General features: G+C 39.4%; 1 protein-coding gene across 9 annotated transcripts in view; it reads right to left on the reverse strand.

The window, feature by feature from the left end:
* The window catches only part of WDFY3 (WD repeat and FYVE domain containing 3), a 325,380-nt gene extending 315,105 nt beyond the window's left edge, over nucleotides 1-10,275 (reverse strand). For 8 of the 9 annotated variants that reach the window (XM_067557104.1, XM_067557103.1, XM_067557100.1 and 5 more), the window contains exon 1: nucleotides 9,716-10,275. In XM_067557104.1, coding sequence (XP_067413205.1) covers nucleotides 9,716-9,897 — 182 coding nt within the window. In that variant the 5' untranslated portion in view covers nucleotides 9,898-10,275. The remainder of the gene's footprint in view (nucleotides 1-9,715) is intronic. The other variant, XM_067557105.1, reaches the window with a different exon arrangement.
* Between the last annotated feature and the right edge of the window lie 10,668 nt (nucleotides 10,276-20,943).

Raw genomic sequence — 20,943 nt, forward strand, 5'->3', positions numbered from 1 at the left:
AGGAAAGTAACCCTAATAAATGAGCGTACCCACAAGGTGAAAGGAAAATCTGGTAACACCCTCCACCCCTAAACTACAGGCAAACTTCCATGAACATGTGCTTCAAGTGAGGAAAAGAAAAGTGAAAGGGCATACGTGGTTCATTTGATTTGTATTAATTTATTAACATTATCTACCTCTCACCAACAGAGAAAAAGAATGTTTCTCTTACTGCACTGAATTTGCAACACATTGTTAAGTTTAGTTATCATGACCTGAGGGCCTATGTCATGAATCAGTCTGTCACAGAAAACTACTACAAGTATTCAGAGCAGATTTTGTTTGCAAATGACACCTTAATTAAGCTTCCTCCTCCCCTTCCATATATTATTTTCAACTTTATCAGAAGTTACAACACTAACTCTAATTTTAAAACACAGTTACAGTCAAATATTTTACAGTCAGATACAGCCAGTGGAGGATTTCACCATCTCCAATATCACATGCTTTCAGGAAAAACTGGAAGCACTGAAACCACTTCCTCCAGCTCTGTGCCAGGACCCCTTACAGGCAGTTTGACGAATTCAGGGGGCTTCAAATTGCTTTTATTTGTTTGTAAACCAACTTTATATTACTTCTGACACCATATACAAAGGCATGATACACTGGCATCTTGGTAAAAGACTAGTCTTCCTCTCTCCCTCCCCCCCATGATCCCAGTCATCTGACATGGGTCAGGTTTGTAGAAGAGGTTAATACCCCTGTCACTTAACAGGGGTCGACATCCACTCTCTCCAGCAGCTGCTATTATTGATAGTCAAATTTGGCCCCAATTCTGCATAAGAACTTGCTACCCTGAATCCTCTGGAGTTGCACTGAAGAAGTACTTAGGACTTGAGGATGCATCTCACAGCAACAGAGAGAAAATCATTTTAAATAAGAAACAAATTGTAAAAACTATACTGTTAGAGGGATTCAGGGTTAAGTCTAATATCAAACTATTTTAACTATTTTTTTCAACTAGCTAAATTTCAAGTTGGTGGTGTTGCTTTAAGTGTCCTAAGTCAGAGGTCACAGAACTAAGCAGGGAGAGTCAGGAATAGAACTAAAATCTAACATAAAAACCCTATGTTTTAAGCACTAAGTTACATTCACATGAGCAGCTACAAAAACACTTTATTTAAAGGGGAAAAAAAAAGCTTAAAAGTGGAGTTTACTGTTTTCCAAAATAGAAAAAAAAAGTGTAAACATTTTTGTTGTATACCCTTTTTTAAAGCTAAACAATAAATAGAAGAGAGAGAAGGAAATTATTTTTGCAAATGGCTAAGCATGCTCTTGATTAGTTAATTTACAGTTAGCTCTGTTTGGAGAAGTTAAGTAGTTATCAAGACAATATTCAATGATAGCTAGATTTTTTTGTTTGTTTGTTTCTTTTTAAAAAGTTGGGATAGTGGAGAATTCTATTACAAGCTAGTTGTTGGGTTTTTGTTTGTTTTTTGAGGATATGGAGCAGGGAAGTAGATGCTATAGCTGAACTCTGTGCTTCTCTGACCTAGTCACTGGATTCATGCCAAGAGAAAAAAAAACATCTTGGCTACACGTTCTGCAATACCAGCAATTAATAATGAAAATACAACAATGTAGTTTTTAAAAACAATTCAAACTCAAATTAGTATATTTGTATGTATTACAGTTAATAAATTGTGTTCTCATTTGAAATCTTAACACTTATGTAAAGCATGATACACAATGATTTCTAATAGAAATGAGAACTGCAAGTTGTTTCATTTCCCCTCCCCTTCCTGCTACTACGATTAAAACAGTCACAGTAGAAAAATAAAATAGAAACTACATTTTTTATTTATTCTGCCTCTGCCAGAAGATGTTGACACCAATCTTCCTAATACACCATGTATTAAATAATACTATTTTAAACTTGATATAATTAACTAGCTTCTCCTAAAAATTAACCTGTCTTGAAAGAAAAATTACATGGTCAGCGATGTTTTCCAGAGTTTATAAACTTTTATTTAACACACACATATTGCTGAGCGAGAACTGAAAACAAACAAGTACAGTATACCACAATTCTGGTTCATTACACAAATATTGATTGTGTGCACTTGCCCCATGTCTTCTCTTGTCACAGAAGCAATTTTTTGATGCATATATAGATAGGTGCCTTTAAGTCAACAGTTGGCCAGAGCTTCAGCTGCTTTAACCAGTCAGTGAAGATATTCTAACTTTTATGCCAGCCAGCTGAGGATCTAGCCAGTTTCCTAGTACTATATGCATAGATTCCCAGAGCTCTATACATTCATTCTAGCATTATAAATTGTAAGGATAGTACAGGAAAAAGATCCATTTTTTCTGATGCAATACTTAAAAAAACCCACTAAATTAAATGTGAGAAATTGAAAGCAAAATATTTAAGTTACCAAAATGCATCACATTAAAAGTAAAACAGACTTAAAAGAAAATGTTCTGGTGCTGTACCTTTAACTCTCCATAAAAATGAAAAGCTTGAAGAAATATTCCCTTGTTGCTTATTACTCCACTCAAAACCTAAATTAAAAATGAATCTAATACTTGATCCTCGTTGCTTCAAATTTTGAACAAAAAAAACTTTCACAAACCTTAACAGGCTTACTAACATCCTCTTAGATGAGATTCACAGAGACTGAGTTTTTATATTTGCATTGTAGTTTATTGCTAAAAAAGTTGCTGACTACAGAGCATCAGCACTTAAATTGTGATGGCATACCAAAAATACATCAGTTCCAGTATCACATGACTATTTCAGAGAAAAACATTGTCTACTTTTATCTCAGAAATTCTTTTTAGAAGACTCATTTTTGCCTCCACAAATCTAACTAAATTCTAGAATAATCTGAACTTAAATAGTTTCACTCATTATTAATGGTGGGACGGGTAATAAGCAGCTGTGTTGCCAACTCCCGGCAATTTTATCATATATCTCAATATATTTGGTGTTTTTCTTAAAACCCCAGAGCTCCTAGAGTCATGTTAGGTGAGAATCTCTGATTTTATTTAAAAATCAAGTACATTTCTAGCCCTTGTGGTTGTGGAGAAAAGCTTGACAATATGACCCGAGTCGAGCCTAAATGCTCAAAAACAAGAAGGCAAACTAAAAGTTCATAATGTATTACTTTTTTGAAAGGGCACAAACAGTAGGAACAATAGGGAAAGAAAAAGGGGGAGGTTCTTAGTGCAAGAATTTATTTATTTGGCACTCTCAGTATTGCCAACCTCAGGCACTCCAAAATCATGGGTGAGGCCCCAAAAAAATCATGCAATCTTTTTGCCACTCAAACTCCCATTTGAGTTTGAGGCAAAGGTCCATGACAGTGGATCCAGGTGCACAGAGAACAATCATCTCTCATGCATTTTTCTATCAATAACATTAGTTTGAAATAAAAATATTAATTTTTTTTGTTCCAAGGTCAGCCCTCTCAGATAACTATTTTTCCTCAGTGAAAATTCCACAGTGTCTAGTATTTAAACAACAGATTAGAGAGGAAAGAGATCTATAAAGCCAACTACTTTAGCTCCATGGCAGCACAGGATTGTTCGAGTACAGCATCCAGTGCTTTTTTCTGTCTAGTTTATAACAACCTGAGTAATGGTTTCCACTTCCCCAATCTAACAAACCTTAGTTAGGAAACTATTTACAATGCTGTCTACACTTTCATTTGTTTAAAGTCATCCCATTACTCCTGGTTTATATCCATAATCCATTTTAAAACAATACTTTTCCCTCTTTTGTACATTACACCATCCAGCTATATCCATCTGCCTAGAAAAGTTGTCATTAAAATTTACCAGCCCAAGAATAAATTCCTCTCATCCACATTTTGGAACATTTATGATGAAAACTGCACATATGATCCAAAAAAATTGGTGAAGGGAATAGTAAAAGTGCTGTACACTGTTTTCATATCTCCTTTAGATATCTTCTGGACAAGCAAGGCATATTTAATTCCCGTAATATGTCTCTCAAAGCTTCCATCCCCTATCCCACAGTTCAGGGCAAATGCACTTGTATTTCCACCCCCCTCTATGATCCCTGGTTATTGCAAATCCACTGTGCTTTCTGGAAGCATAAGTAAACCCAAGCATCTTGGACAAATTCCAACTGAGGTAACTACATTCTCCCTATCTAAGTATTACCCATGTAATTCCAATTCAGTAGTCATCTTCACTATACTGCTGAATATGTAATAGTATGCTACACTGCACTCCTGATGTGGCTGCATTTCACCTTTCGGTAAACTTATCCAAGTAGTTAAAAGCATTTTGGGTTCCTCAATAAAATGGTCTGAGCCTCTTCTGGTTCTCTGACCCTCACTAATGGATAATTATGACTGCTTGGGCGACCAAAGTGACGAATTTCCTTGCTCACAAGTGTTTATACTTGAAGACTAATATTGCAAAAATCCCAAACATTAAAAAACATTATTTTAGGGTTTGTAACTTGGGAGTCATGGACAGGTACTTTTAACTTAAATTACTTGAAGGTTGTCTGGAAATCATTAAGTGCTGTATGTCTTATTGCCAACACTTTGTGCATTCTAGCATGCAACTCTTGATACCATGATACTCTTCCTTGCATCTCAGGAATAAATTGCTGAAGATACAAGCGATTATTTACTGTAAAACAAAAACAATGAAGCCCAAAGAGACTCCTACCACCACTATTTAAGGATTAAACCAAATTTAAAAAAAAAAAAGGAAATTATAGACAACTTTCAATTGCAAAAATCAAATAACTACTTAGTAAATTCATTAATTACCACCAATTATTATGATATTAAAATTTACAGAGACTAGTTGAAGGCAACAATTATTTAAATGTTGTTGTTTTTTTAAAAATACACCGAAGTATGTTCTAAAGACTAAAATAGGAAATAACCTAACGATACTGAAAATGAAAATCTGTGAAGAATTATACTATGCAGCAATATCTTTTACACTAAAGAAGTGAAAGATCTGATCATATTTTTCAAACTGTAGGTTCTGAAATGATTAAAATCGCTCAGTTTCAGAGGCTGCTGAAAAACTATTATGACATGGCAAATTGTCAATAGATTTTCCTACAGTTTTAAGTATCTCCAAACCAAGTGTGATTATAAAATATTTTGGTAAATTATAACTAGGGCTTGTTTATCATAGTAAATCATTTGAAAATAATCACTGCCTGGTCATGGAAAAAAAGAGGAAGAGTCACATGCTTACAGCAAGAGGTGCCAAGAGTCAAAGATGGGTTGTTTTTTCTTGTTAAAAAAAAAAAAAAAAAAAAAAAAAGTCCTTTATTTTGCAATAGAAACCAATAAAAATCATTTACAAAAATCCCTACCCCAGTGCCTGGAGGTTCACTACAGCAGCAGTCAGCAGCACCAGGCAAGAGACCTGCTACTGCCTCCTTCTTCAGTGCCGTTTGCCTGCATAGTTGATCTGCAGAAGCCTATGTGAACTCCATAACTTCTCTTTAAAAGCATATACACACAAGCAATGAAAATTCAGGTCAACCCCATGAGAAACCACTAGCCATGGCTAACTGGTTTCTAACACAACTACAAAATAAAGAGCTAAGGGAGAGGAGGAGGGAAGGAAATAAGTTGTGGGGATTTTTCCTCTGTGCCCAACATGTACAAGATTCCAATTTGATCAAACATCCTGTCTCTAGCAGTACCAATACTCAATGCTTCAGAAGAGGTGTCCACACCTGAAGACAGAGTCTATAATGCATCTAATCAGTTGAATGATATTTGCTATATCATTTTCCACAAATATTTACAAGCCTGGGCAAGGTTATGATGAGGAAGTGTCTTCCAAAAATGCAAAAAAACTGGCAAGACTCAAATTTTAATAAACAGGGTGTCCATTTTAGGAGTTAGAAGCCTGTGCATATTATAAATCCAAAGATCAAGGCACATCTGGTGCACTAAGTTTAGGATGAACATATAGCACTTAGCACAATGGGATAACCCAATACTGACTGGGCCTCAAAGGACCACTCTAAAACAAAATTTAAAGCACTACTACGTGAAAATAAAAGTTTATCATGGGTTTTCTCTTAGAGTAGAGGCCTCACCAAACAAGACCGAAATCAACTACAGCCAAATCAACAAGAAAGATCCCTACTGACTTCAGCGAGAGTTGAATCAAGCCTGGTTTCTACTTCTACACATTGCCTTTTCTGAAGACATCTCCCCATCTCTGCCTTAGCCTATGCAAAGTAACTGGAGTAACTGAATTTGCATTTTTCCCCAAGATATGTAAGATTTTGTTTTTTATCTTCTACACTGAAACCATTAAACTCTTATTTTCCTACAACTTTTTTGTCCACTCTTAGAACGAAGTGTAAAGTGGCATTTCCATGAACTTACATTTACACTAAAATAGTCCTAACCTGTCTTATATTGACCCAAATTAAATTACATTTTCTGTCTATCAAAGTAGTTGACCTCTAACCCAGCTATCAACTAAAATCAGACAAACCTGAGTTGAAGGCTACTTAGCTCACCAACCACTCCTAGCTAGATACCACTGAATTTTAAGCAAATCTTAAGATTAAATCCAAAAAAAGAAAGAAAGAAAGAAAGAAAAGAAAAAAAAAGACACCCACAAATCAACATTTCAATGCTAAAACTCATTACTGATAAACAGCATGGATTTGATCTGTCAACCAAACATTACATTAACTATAATGTACATATAATTACTTACAATCAATACAATACATTAGGTATTAGCAATCCTAAAGGATTTTTATATCTAGTAAGATTTGTCAGTCTACTCCAACTAGTATTAAATCATTTAGTAAAATTACAAAGAAGTATTAGCTTGCATCACGGTTTTAACATTTGTTCAATAACATGCAACCTGATTTAAAAACAAAAATATTTACAAGTTAGTCTGTTCTTGATGCATAGCCTAAGAAACTACGTATCAAGCATATCAGTGAGACCAACATCTTGGATTTTAAAAGTTCTGTTAACTTAGAAGTTTAAAAAAAATAAAACAGATTCAAGACTCCAGAAGAACATCATTTTTCTGATATCCAGTAGTCTGGACTCTGGGTTCCTTGCTGTTCGTGAAAACTGAGGGCCAAAAGGTGACTTCAAGTGTGTTAATCACCAGTCCCATTGTGATTCAGCAGGAATGAATTATTCAGTGAGCCAGAGAAACAATTGAGCTATTAGCAAAACAGGAGAGTTCTGTGGCACCTTAAAGACTAAATTTGTTAGTCTTTAAGGTGCCACAGAATTTTTGCTGTTTTGCTAAAAACAGACTAACACAGCTACCCCTCTGGAACTAATCAAGGTATTATATGTTGGGAAATAGATTGCTTCTTGGAATACATTCCATCAAGTGTAAGAATTTTTAGGGGACATCAAAAAGTAACCTCTGAAGGACACTGGATTGGATGCTACTCTTCTTGCTGACTGTGTATTTCCTATGATGGATGGACACACTTACTTCTTTTCAGAAGGAGAGAAGGCAGAGGAGGCCTGATGTTTGGCAGACGAATGTGTAGAAAACACTCGCGGGAACACAGAAGGCTCTGGAATTATGACTCAAGTGTTGTGCTGTATGCTAGGAATTTTTAAAAGTAATAATCTTAACTGAGACATATACTCAATGAAATTTTATGAACTATAGCTGTAGTATACAAATGGAGTCTCAGTATTGCTTTCTACTCACTTTATATGCTCCTTCAATCTAGCTTAAATGATAACACATATTTGTTTTGTCTTTGTGTGTGTAAGTGTACACCTACACATTCTGAGGGAGAAAATGAAACCACCACCACTCTTTCTGGTAAATGGTATACACTGTATTAGGGGTTAGATGGATTTGCAGGATATTTTCACTGGAGGATGTAACATAACTAAGTCTTAAATTGTGACAGGTTCTGGGTTTCTCCTAGACTGAAAGATCCTTAGGATATGTGTTTAATAGTACTGTAAGTTTGAAAGTGAAGAAAGTTACATATAATTGTATTATTACTAATTTGATTTGTTTTTACTAGGATAACTCTCTCAGAGCTCTCCATAATTATGTTTTGAAGGCTTCTAACTATAGGAGATAGTAATGCTTATTTGAAACTATTCTTCCTATGCAATCTAGTTAGAATAGTCCTACACACACTACAAGAAGTGGGTTTGGTTCATTTACAGTATTTATGCCACCATTCTGGATGTTTTTACTTCCTGTGCTTAATGTACATTACTTTTGTTTATTGAAGAGCTTAAATAAAATGAGATGTTTGCAAATTATGCTGGATCTAAAACATTGAACAATGGTCTTATATTTTTAAACAGCTAAAAATCAAAATTAAAACAAAAAAGTTATTACACAATTATCTTTTACTGTTAACACTAACCACATGTCTGCTAAGGCTTCCTGGGTCTTTCATGTACCGAAAAGCTTAAAAATTATAATCCATCAAACACCTGAAGACAACTCTGCCTCAACTGTCAATCAATTCTCTCCATCATTTTACTATTAATAGAAACAAATAAAGGTGTCATTTAGGCCCTGATTCAGCAACACACTTTAGCACATGCTTAAGTCCCATTCGCTTAAACATAAATGCAAAAAAACAGTTTTAAAAAAGCAGACAACTTAAAACCACAAATTAAGTTGCAACGCAGATGAACCTGTCCAATTCCTACAAAATATATACTACATTTCAAAATACCATTCATGGTGCTCTACTGCTTTTATCTTAACTGCATCATGCCACAGAAGATACATGAAGAACATTTTAAGTAATAGCTGTATGCTTTTTTTTTTTTTTTTTTTTTTTAAATGAAAAATTTGCTTCTTGCTATCATCACATAACATCTCTCAAAATTTTACAGGGACCCAATCTGGAACTAATCCACAAAGACAAAAACATTATGCACAAGTCTACATTAAAGTATTTGACCACCACACTGTCCATTGAAACATTTCAACTAAATTAGTTATGAAACATATAGAGCAAAAGGAAGATCTTTTTCCTTCTGTATACTGCTATCTTTCTGCTTTTTTAGGACATTTCCCACACAACCATTCCCAACACTCCCATGCAGCCATCAAGGCTGCAAACTAAGCCCCTGATCCTTCAAGGCAATCCAGGTGTGTGAACCCAACACCCACACTGAAGCTATCAGGGCTCTAGGCAGGTGCAGGGGTCTACCTCTGCAGATCAGTTTATAGGAGTGTGGCCTACAACAATTTAAATTTCTCTGGAATGAGAAATAAATCTAATTTATGCTCGAACTGCAACTCGGGATAACAACCATGAAGGACCCCTCCAAACGACTCTTCTCTCATCCCCTGTACAGTAGGGACATTAAGAAAACTCCTCCTTGCTTTTTAATCCAGGTTCCACTCCTTCCTCCCCCTACAGGGCAACCAAGCCGACGAGCACACTCCTGCGACGAACGAATAAAACAAACAAACAAACAAAGTACACACCCGTTCCTTTCCCACAGACCAAAGACTAAAGCCAAAGGTGCTGCCTTTCAGGCTGCGTGGGGGGAGGAGGGACCGTGATTATCCGCTCCTTCCCCACAACCCTACGGGGCGGAACAATCACTGGGGAACAACAAAGGGCGGCAGACAGAGGGTTAATGAAATCACTGCAGGCAGGGCCGCGGCTCTACTCCGCCGGCGCTCGCGTCCCAGCTCTCTCCCCGCCGCCAACAGAGCCGGGCTTTACCTGCCCACCTCTAGGCCGGAGGCATCGACATCGGCATCATCCCCCGAGCGAGGCCCCGCTCCCCAGTGCCGCCACCTGTCGCAACAGCCCCCCACCTTCTCCCGCCGGCGCGGTGTCCCTGAGACACCCTCGCCCTGGCGGGTGCAGGGCGCTGACTGAGGCGGCGGCTCCCGGCGCAGCATCGCCGGGAATGAGGAGCGGAGCCGCCGCCGAGGCCTGACCGCGGGGGGGAGGGGCGGCTACCGAGACCGACAAAGCGCAGCCAGCAACTGCCGGCCGGGGGAGCCGCACGGGGACGGGACGGGACGGGCGACGGCACTCACCGGGGGGTCCGAGCTCCGCCCGCACGCGCGGGGGTTTATTATATTTTTTAATCCCCGAGGCTGCCGCTCCTGCAGGAAATTCCCTGGCCGGCTCCCCCGCTGCGGCCAAGCGGCTGCTGCTGCTGCTGCTTCCAGGCCCCGTTGGCCTCTCTCCCCCATCAGGGCAAGGCCGGGCCGAGCGGACGCGCCAGGAGCAGCCGGGACCGCTCCCCGGAGCAGCCGGTGGCCATTTTAATCCACCTCCGCTTCCCGAGTGCCCGGCTCCCAGCGCTGCCGCCTCCTCCCGCCGCTCCGCCTCCCGCCTGGCTCCCTGTCCCTCCCTCCCTCCTTCCGCCTCTCCTTCCCCCGCCTGAGACAGTCCTCCGTGACCCCGCTCCAGCCCTCCCCCCTCGTGCCGGCTGCGCGCGGGACACCCCCACACCTCTCGCTTCTCTGTCCTTCCCCCCAGTGCCTACCCTCGCGCTCTCAGGATAGCCCGGGAGCCGCCTGCTGCAGCGAGGAGACCCCCACCGCTCTGAGGGCTCGGCCCCCCCCCCATTGTGCTGGGTTTTGTCCAGGCTGGGTGGTTCTGAGATACCTTCCCACCCAGGCTACTTACTGCTCCTTGTAGCATCTAACTGCCTGGGAGCCCCTTCTCCACCCTGCCCTTGGCCACACGCCTGGCACGGAGGCAGCCCCGGGAGCGTCTCCACAGACAGCGCGAGCGTGGCCCAGCAACAGAAGAAGCAGCTAGGTCGGGTGACAGCAAAATGGTTGTTGCCCGTCCTGGGGAAGTGACTGTGGGAGGCGCAGATGTTGTTGCCCTGTGCCACCAGCAGCCAAAATCGCCCCTGCTAGCCCTTACAGGGCTCCCGGAGCTGTCACGTTGAAAAAGACCGCATCACATTGCTGCATCAAGAAGGAGTACAGTAAACAGATCGCTTTCCAGCAGCTCCAAACTACAGAATAGGCTCGTTTTCCTGGAGGAAAATGCGCCCTCTTACTGTCGGTACTTCAGCTGTAGCTCCGTTTGGCGTTTTATTTTTCTCCTGTATGATCCTCAAGGAGCAGGTTCTACAACTCTAGCACATGCACGTGAGCACTCCAGCTGCAACACCTCGCAGCTCTTGAGGAACGGATGTAACCAAAAGAGAGAGGAGGTCCTCCCCCTGGAGCAGAAATACCCTTACTACAAAGCGTAAAGCTTCCTGGACACTGCCTTCTCCTTAATAAGAAAGAGAGAAATGAAAATAAGGGCTTCCCTTAAACGTACCATATTTCATATCAAATTGACAAGAACTGTATTTGACACACCAAGTAGAGAAAATAATTAGCTGAATATTTTTAGATTTGATCTTTACATATGACAGGGTTAGAAATGCACCTACTATGCTTCTTCCGACATACAGATGGATGAAATTTTAATGCGCCAATTTTTATTTTGTTAAAAGTATGAAAACACAGGAAAATTGGTTTCTGATAGGACTTTTTTCCTTGGTCAGCAACTTTAGTTAATTTCATAGTGAAAGTGCTTGACAGTACTTAAGAGAAATAGACAACTGAAACTGACCTGAAATTAGTAACCTAAGTCACTTGTAAAGCACAGACAGTCCCTCTTACTTAAGAGTTATTGTTCAACGAGGAAAGTTTAAATCAAGTCTGAGACATTTCTTTGCCAAGTGAAAGGGAGAGAAGAAATAAAAGCAACACAGATACCTATAAAACAGAAACAATGGAGGAGGAAGCCACCCTTTAACTTTGATTTAAAATACTCCACCAAAAAAAGGTGAAGCTTTTGACTTTTCTGTGAAAGCAAGTGCACCTTAATTCTATCAGCTGAACATGACTAATGTTACATACAAAAAAGGAACATACTATTTCTACATTGTATGGCTGGGAGAAAATATTATGCCTGAGAAACTCCCATTAATCATACTTCAATGTTATTTAATGTGTTCATAATTAAGGGTTAGGTCCTGCCAGGTTCCCTACAGGAAAGTGACACCTTAAATTGGAACAAGGTAGAATCTTTTTTTAGTGCTCAGCTACCTCTCAGCATCCAACTGCTCAGTTTTCCTCAGTGGAAGCTCTTTTAAAAGGCAGATGTTATTTAGACTATTAAATAGGAACAGGGCTCTTTAGAAAATGGCCCTGTCTGTTCAGGGTGCCCTGAACAGCATGCACTATGCAACTGTAAATCTTGCTGCTATCCAGCCAAATCCTGCTTCCCTTTAAAGGCAGAGGTAAAATTCCAAAAAGCAGGAACAGGTTCTTGAGCATCAGCGAAGTGATCCTCACTACATATCCTCTAGATCTACCTCATGGAAGCCTGCCTTTCCTGGAAGACTGTTTCTAACAGAAAATTTATCTGCCAGAATCCCTGCTCTCAGTGTACTGGCAGGAGCAACCTTTGGCTCTAAATCAGGAGAATGGACTGGCCAATGATTTAGTCTCCTATGCAGAATACAAGTCACTCATTGATCTCTTAGAATGCTTGCATCTCTCCTCATTTAGGAGCAATAGGCATGCTAATAAATAAAAGTTGCACAGTATGTTTATCATATTTACCTGATGGCAATTTAAATATAAGCCGTGACAAAAAGCACTGTATGAAATTAGACACTTGATATTTTCTTTTTCCACTGAGAAAACCTTACTCCCACTTCCTCAACACCTCCCCATTGCAAACTACTTGTCTTAAACTTGACTAGAGAGCAGATCTCTGTAATAGCTACATCTCTTCACTCCTTAGATGTTAAAAATAAAAAGCATTTCATTTTGTAGAGAGAACAAGATGGGATTTAGCCACTGACCTCAAAGGATGGATGATCAAGCACATGTATAATTGACGTAATTGTGAAATGTTATAAAACGGAATGCACAGAAAAAGTAGAAAAAAAAACAAGGGAGCAAAAACAGGAAGAGTTAATTTTTTTGTTTGTTTGTCTGATGCAACAGTGTGGGGTTATAGGCCAGTTTCTGGCTATTTCAGGGGATGGGTTTATACTGCTATCTCCTAAGTGGCGCATGTACAAATGGCAAACGTTGGTGTTAATATGCAGCTACATCCGATGCACAATCACACTGAAGACAGTTCTCCTCAATTATATGCCTGATCAGAAAAGGCAGAAAGTCTCTTCTTATTAAAGAAATCAGAACTGCTACTGATTTCATTGGAAACAAGCCCATAATTTGAGGAAGAGAGCTTTGTGAAGGTCTGCACATGTATGCTACTCTTGTTACACATGTTGTGTACAAGCAAGAATTTGTACAGCTATTTCCCCTACTGTATATCCCCACTGTGCAGCTTGTTGTCTAGGTTTATTAACAAAAGGGTATTCAGATTACCAGCCAGAAGTCAGTGTTTTTTGGAATAAAAATATTCAAAGTAGGTTTAGGAAAAACCAGTTTATGCCTAATCTGATCAAAGTGCAAGTTGGTCGGTATATTACATTGCAGCTGAAGTTTATGAAATAAACAAGTCCTAGTTCCATCATTGGTGTGCTTAAAGACATAAATGAATATCAGTTTATTTCCCAGCCAACTTCAGGGTAGAGAAATCAAGTATACTACCACCAACTATCTGAAATACTCTTGTCTGATTAGGTCAGATACAAAGAAAGCTGAACAAGCACACAAAACTCTCCAGAGAGCAGTGGGAGTTGCATGGACAGTTTATACACTAGCTATAACAGTGTTATGCATTCATGATGTGTTGCTTTACTCTCCTTCCTGTGTCCTGTTCTATCAATAATATTCCTATTTATAGTTCTGATATTTTGGTGAATTGTCACAACTCTAAAATAGTAAGTGAAAGGGTCCTATTGAGTGGTACCAGACAATTTCGTTCCCATCTCCTCTCCTCTTAGTGAGCTCATTATGACTAACTGCTTATCTTTCTTAGAGAAGGTGCTATTTAGAGTAATTACAGTACTATAATTAGAGAAAAAAAGGTATATCCAATAACATTTTTTTTCCTCTTTACAAAGCAACTGTGCACAAGAGATTGCATTAATCTTTTTTTAAATACCATCGTAATGTAATTTAAAAATTCTTTGCCCATTTACTACCACTACCTTAGATTATTAAAGTTTAAGAAGGAACCTGTCCTACAGTCTAATCAGGTGAAATTCCTATCAGTGTTAGTGGGAATTTTGCCTTTTAAGTCACATTTATGTCTGCACACTGTTTACTTGCAGTGCTTCATGTGGTTTAGTCTGCACACATTAGCTATATTGCTATGTTGGCATTTCCAAAACTGCAGGAAAATTATATTTGGAAAAAATGTAAAGTTTTTTAAAAGTCAGAGTACTTATGCTAGAAGGAACAGCAGTGACTCCTAAAAGTAAGTTGTTCAACACTTTCGGTTATAAAGGATCTTTCCTTTATGAAGCCCTCATACTATAATTGTTTATGGACTTTTTTTGATATTCAGCAGGGGAAGATCTGACTTTGCCCCATGAAATCCCAATCAGATTTGGCTGAAATATGAAGTATTAAAATCATTTCCCTTCTCACTTTTGTGCCTCAGAAAAGCCTTGGCAGCCTGCCACAATCACTCTACATTCTGAGGCCAAACTCATGCCTTTACCCAAGCAAGAGCAGGACCACTACACTGGGAACATCCAGGAACTGTTAGTTAAAGCAGCAGGGGTGAGGGGAAAATAAACAGGGAGATCTAGGACTACTCCAACCCAACCCCACTTTGGGTAAATAGTCTTATGCTGCCAGCTAATGTCAATCCTGTAGCTCAAGTAGTACTTGCTGAAGGGTCAGAGTTCACACCCTGCTAGTGATGATTCATGTCTGAAGGTTATTACAGTTCCACATGAAAGAAAAAAAGCTACAACATTCTGTTAGTGACTCTAGGAAAATGATAAACAAAAAGGTTATTTGGGTTACAAAGTCAAGCAGTCAAAACTTAGAAAAGACCAAATTTGCAGTTGTCCATGCAACTTTTATTCCGCCTCTGTCAGTAAACAAAATGGATGCACAAAGAAGCAAAATAAATGTTGTACTGGCAACTGCAAACCTTGCCTTTCCTAACTTTCATATGCTTGACTTTGCAACCTAAACAACTCTTAATATCCTGTGTGCGTAATATTCTTATAGAGCAAAATTGTGCCCTTACTGACATCAATGCAAACCTACCTAAGTCAATACCTATAGGATTTTAGAATCAATAGGCTCATTTACGTAAAGAAATAATTAAAGCTGTAAGAGTTTGTAACAAAGGAAAAGAAAATCTTAATTTTGGATTTAAATGGTACTCCACAATAACAACATCTATCAATGGCATATTCTCTTTAAATTGTGGACAAGTAACCATAGAAAAGATACCCCTCCCTCTCTTCCCAAAAAAGACTAAAATTCTTTATACTGCACAAAATTCTGATGACCTTTACTATGGAAATTCCTACTCAACTAAAGTCTAATGGAGAATAATTTAAAAAATTGAAATAATTAATTGTTGATAGAAACCAAGAAATTGTAAAGAGATTCTTTACATCAGTTTTGTTTCTTTTGGAGGACACTTATTGTTACTCAACAGGCAAGAGCAAGTAGGAGTAAAAAAAACCCAAAACAATATGTGATAATGAAGTTAGATGACAGTGCTGAAAAGACTAGATATACATACAGTATGAGCATTAGAAACTACACACTGAAGCAGATGTTCCATTTAGGCCTCAATCCTGTATTTTGTACACAAGCATTATTCCCATTGCCTCCAAAGGGAAATTACACCTTAGATTAGAAGAAGAGCTCAAGCTCTGAATGAGATCGAATACTGCCATCTGCTGCCTAGACAGAAAATGTGTTGTCTTCATGAGTTTGGTATACATCCATGCTCAATTTTAAAAGCCAGTGATTTGCTATATGCAGTGTAATTGTAGCTGTGTCAGTCCCTAGATATAGAGAAGAAAAGCTCTGTGTGGCTCAAAAGCTTGTCTCTCTCACCAGATGAAGTTGGTCCAATAAAAGATATTACTTCACCCACCTTGTCTCTCTACTAATTTGCAAAGACATTCCATAAAACAATTTTCCTAAAAACAACTTGACTATAGCATCCAGAATTCATAAGATGCACTGACAGACTTCATAAATCAGTCACCTAAATGTTAGTTTTGACTCCTTAAGTTGTGATCCTGTTAGCTCTTAAAACTAAAACAAGGCTGGGTAGAGCTCCAGAGGAAACCCATGGTGTTGCAGGAAATTTTTGAATGTCACTCTAACAGTACTAAACCAATGGCTCAGTAGGGTGAGCCAAATTCTGAGGTCCTTAATTGAGAGCAAGTTCCCATTGATGTCAACAGCAGCTTTGCTCGGTGACAGTAAAGAACACAGTGTTTGGCTCAGTGTTAGATAGGGAAATTGTGTTTTTTGGAGGATATCCAACCAAAGTCCTGACCATTTGTAGTCAAAAACCTCATTGTGCTTTTCACGACAATAAGTATTATCTTGTGTTTAATTTGCAGAATCCTATACCATTTTTTAAAAATCTGCATTAACTTGATAATGTGTCTTTCACTCTGTCTACAACTATTGTTTAGCATATTGTGAAACAGCTGTTATGTTCCTCCATTTTAGTGGTGGGTGAAGTGATCCCTCTATAGGGATACAGTAAACTGTAATTAAGGTGGTATTTCAATTTATTATAAGACCACATTTGGTCCAAATCTTGAGAAGTTTCTCTTCTCTAAAAGTTTCTCTGTTTTGCTTTTATGACTTGTATGAAGTTGAGGAAGTTCTGTTCAGCTGCTTTTACCATTATGTGAGCAAGAATAGAAGTTTCTAGAGCAGAAAAAGTATTGGAGACTTGTGAGCACAAATAAATGAAAAAGTAGAAGAACATCATACAGCCAATCACATCCAAGGATATGGAAAGTGAAGTACTTACATTACCAGATTTGCCTGTTACCTTGGGGTGCACTCATTTATTTGGGGGGGGGGGGTTGTAATTCTATCAATGTACTGCTTGTGTCACTTGTGTTTTCATATAGAGCTTTACTTCTCCCTTCTGCAAGTCCCCTCCCAATGGAGCTACTCGGCAGGGCCTAAATTTCCCAGGGCTGGGTTCCTCCAGCCCCAGACTCAGATAAACACCCACATATGCGCACACACACACACATTCACAGATTAACAGAGAACATCTGAGTGGACCAGGTCAAACAGCACTTCCAAGCTGCCACCCTTATATACCACAGGTTCAGCACATTCACATTACAATTGTTCTGGCAGTAACCCCCTTGATGAGCAAACCCCACAGGATTTTTGGGCATTACAGGGATCTTTGGCTTAGGTAAGAGAAGCGTTGCAGAGCAAAACAGAGAAACCGAGAACACGCAAGAGTAAACGAAATTTGGAGAGAGTCTGGCAACTGGCTTGATTATAAAAGTTATTTTATTGCCGGGTATATAAAACTTATGATACTAATAGTAATAGCCATACAAGAAGAGAAAAACAACCAAACAGATACAATATTACACGATTTCAATTGGGGTATTGGGGAAATCTAGCCCAAGTTTGATTACAAGTCAGGTTTAGAAAGTTATACCTGGAGTGAGAGAGAGAGAAAGAGTTCAAATTAGATCTGAGGGGGAAAAGTGGGCTTAACCAGATAAGAGAGAGAGAGAGAGATAGTGTCAGGGTCTCACCACTCAGCACAGCTTGAACCAATCAAAAGTTCCTCGGAGACAGGCTGTTCAGCTTAGGGTCCGGAGTGCTTGAGACAGGCAGAGCCCGCAACATGATCAGTCAGGAAAAGGTGAAATCCCAGTGGAACTGATGCAGCTTTTTGGATCCAGGCATCAGAACAGAGTTTTGAACTTAGGTAGAGTTTTTTGTAGGGAAGGAACAATGGTTCAAGGGAGAACATTAGATTTGTTTATGGGTTAACGATGACTCAAGGGAGTATACCAGAGTTGTTTTGTTTGGGCTGGATGATAGGAACTGATCATTTCTGGCTATGGGCAACGTTACTTTGAGGGAGCTCACAATGCAATCATGCAGATTCAGTATTTTGGATATCAATAAAGGATCTATGATTAGAATTGGTCTGATAACTCCTGAGCTGGGTGTGTGTAGGCATGGGTTTATTAACATCTGGAGCATAAATCTCCCATCATGCCATGCTTCTCTGCTTTGCTGATCCCAGAGTTCAGTGCGGTCCGTGCCTTAGAATTTCTGGACTCATTCTGTATGCTAATAGAGATGTCTCCTTGTCACATCTTTGATGCAAATGAGGCTAGGGGAGTTACCTAAATCCTGTCACCCTTGTCCAGATGGGTTTAGGTGTGTCTCCCACTGCCTTTTCATTGTTTTTTGTAAGTCTTTCTTCTGATTAGTTCTGGTTCAAGTAGAGGATGGGGGAGGTGTCCTTCGTCAGTCAGACAAGGTGGGTACTATGCCCTGGTTCACCAACAACACAGAGCTGACAGGTAATATCTACAAGCTAACTTTTCTACTAATCTAAATCTTGTCCTCTCCTCTAGGATGCTCCTTTGCACCTGAATGCAGTATTACAGGGCACTTTGCCTCTGCACTCCGATCTAGTGGTCAGTTCCTTAGTCTGCAATGGCTTTCTCAGCCTTCATCTATAAAAGTCTAACCCCCTTCCAAGGTTAGTACAAACAAGTCCAAAAATAAAGATTCAAACAAGTCTTCAAGTTAACAAACCTTCCACCTTCTCAGATTTCACTATAAATTCCGTGTGGTATGACTACAAGGCCCTTGCCCAGGGCTTGTCTACATCAAAGAGTCTTTCCTGCAGCATCTTTCCAACTGAGCTCCCCCTCAGTCTGCTTATATGACATAGCTTTGCTTCCTCTGTCCAGGAGGCTATTAGTCACTCATTCCCCCAGGGGCAGAGTATGACTAATTGTGTCCTTTCTCTGGCCAAGCAAGTGATGAGAGGGTTAAGCCCCCTCACACAGGTAAAGTAAAAGGTTGAACCAGAAACATAGAGTCAAAGGCAAGAAGAGAAAGGCACCATGGTGTAGTTCAAACCACCAATTTCATTGTCACTGGAACACCTTGCCTACTTGAGGCCTTACATCTGATATTTGTGTTATCAGGCTTTACATGAGGGCTGAATATGTTCCTTCGCTATTCCGGTGTAATAGACTCACTGAGGTCTCAATTACTGGGACAACATTGCTTAATCAAGTAATGACAACAGAAGTTTGTTAGGAAATTAGCCATAACATTCTTTATGGCTAATTGTCATGAAGAAAAATTGACAAGGATTAGCAATGCCTACTAGCACACTTCTGTAAACTTGAGATTTTGGGATCAGAGTTTATTTTGGGTTTTTTTAAAAGTTCCTTTTTCATGAAAGTACCATACAATTACAGAGAGTAGAGAAAAAGTTACAGTAAGCATTATATAAATGGTATCTTCATCTTAGAAATGATAGTTAAAGTTTTCAAACTTCACTGTCTAAAGTTAGGGATCTAAAGATAGGTTTAGGAGTCCAACTAAAAAGTGGCCTGATTTCCAAAGGTGCTGTGCACTATCCACCCCAATTGACTTCAGTGAGATTTTTCAAAAATAGACAGTGGAAAGGAAAAAAGGAAATAAAATGGGAGTTGGGAGACTCGAGTTCTCTTTTGTCCTCCACCACTGATTCATTGTATGACCTTGGACAAATAAATCCCTTAGTCAATGCGCCAGGGTCCCCATCGGTAAAATAGGGGTCACACTTCTCTTCATCTGTAAGTTTGGTGCTTTTAGAGCTACAATTTTTGAGTACAGTAAACGAAGACCATTCTATAAGTGAGCAAACACCCCACAATGTGCCAGTCTGCACCAATGATTAAAGAGATGCTCTTGCGAAAGGTAGTAAGAAAGTAGAATGCTATAACTTCTGACTTATGCAACATAAAACATTTTATACAATCACCATCATATATAACAATAGCACTCTCTAATCATGTATTATTACATATTGCTAAATGTACAGAACAGTTTCCACAGCTACATGAACTATTGCCTTGGCACATAACTAAGATTCCTTTAGAACAGTGATTCTCACCCTTTTTGTGCTAGCATCCTACTTCGGATTTAAAAAAAAACTCATGACCCCTTCCCATAGAAAAAATTGCAACCCCTTCCGTAAACTCAGGGTTTCAGGAGCCTTGTATGATGTGAAGCTAAGGGCTTCAGCCCAGTGTGGGACTGAATCATATAAATTAGCTTTGTGAGGTCCCCTGTGGCATGGGACCCCAAGCAGTTGCCCTACTTCCTACCCCTTAACTTCAATCTTGCTTGTGACCCCGCTAAACCCATCCTGCGAATCGTGACCTCCAGGTTGAGAAATACTGCTTTATAAATTACACCTGGAAATCTATGCTTAGTTTCTTTTTAGGTGAAGAATGGTTGGGCTTTGAAAGTCTGGTTGGCCTTGTAAAATGCTCTAGAACTTTTTAGAATCAAAGATGATAAAATAGATATGCGGGAAGGAGGTAGAGTTTAATTACACAAACTTGATATGCAAAGTCAAAATCAAAGAGTTTGTATAAAGCTCCTCCTATACCAGAGCAGGTGTTCCTTATTTGGCCAATTAAGAGGGTTGGGCAGCACCTGGGCCTGTATGAGGTCTGGGTACAAAGGACAGGTGTGAGCTTTCTGAGAGTATAGATTGAAGGAGTAAGGAAAGGTAAGATTAGCTTGGGAAGTCTGTAGTGAGTAGAAAACTTGAGAGTCTTGCTTTAGAAAGAATGAGGAATTGCTTAGGCGGTCAGTAGAGGGGCTAGTTTTCTGATTGTTCTGAGCTAGTGGTGGGAAGCTGAAAAGGGTTAAGAGCTAGGAAACCCCTGGAGGGTTAACCTGTGGTCAGTCAGTGCTGGGAGGTTGGAAAAAAGGCAAAGCTGATGGATTGTGTTTTAGGCAGAATAGTCATCCAGTTACTTTAAGGGGAATAGCCTG

Source organism: Emydura macquarii, unplaced genomic scaffold (genome assembly GCF_026122565.2).
Source record: "Emydura macquarii macquarii isolate MOO-44397 ecotype Brisbane River unplaced genomic scaffold, CSIRO-AGI_Emac_v2 contig_1790, whole genome shotgun sequence".
In the NCBI taxonomy this organism is placed as follows: Eukaryota; Metazoa; Chordata; order Testudines; family Chelidae; genus Emydura; species Emydura macquarii.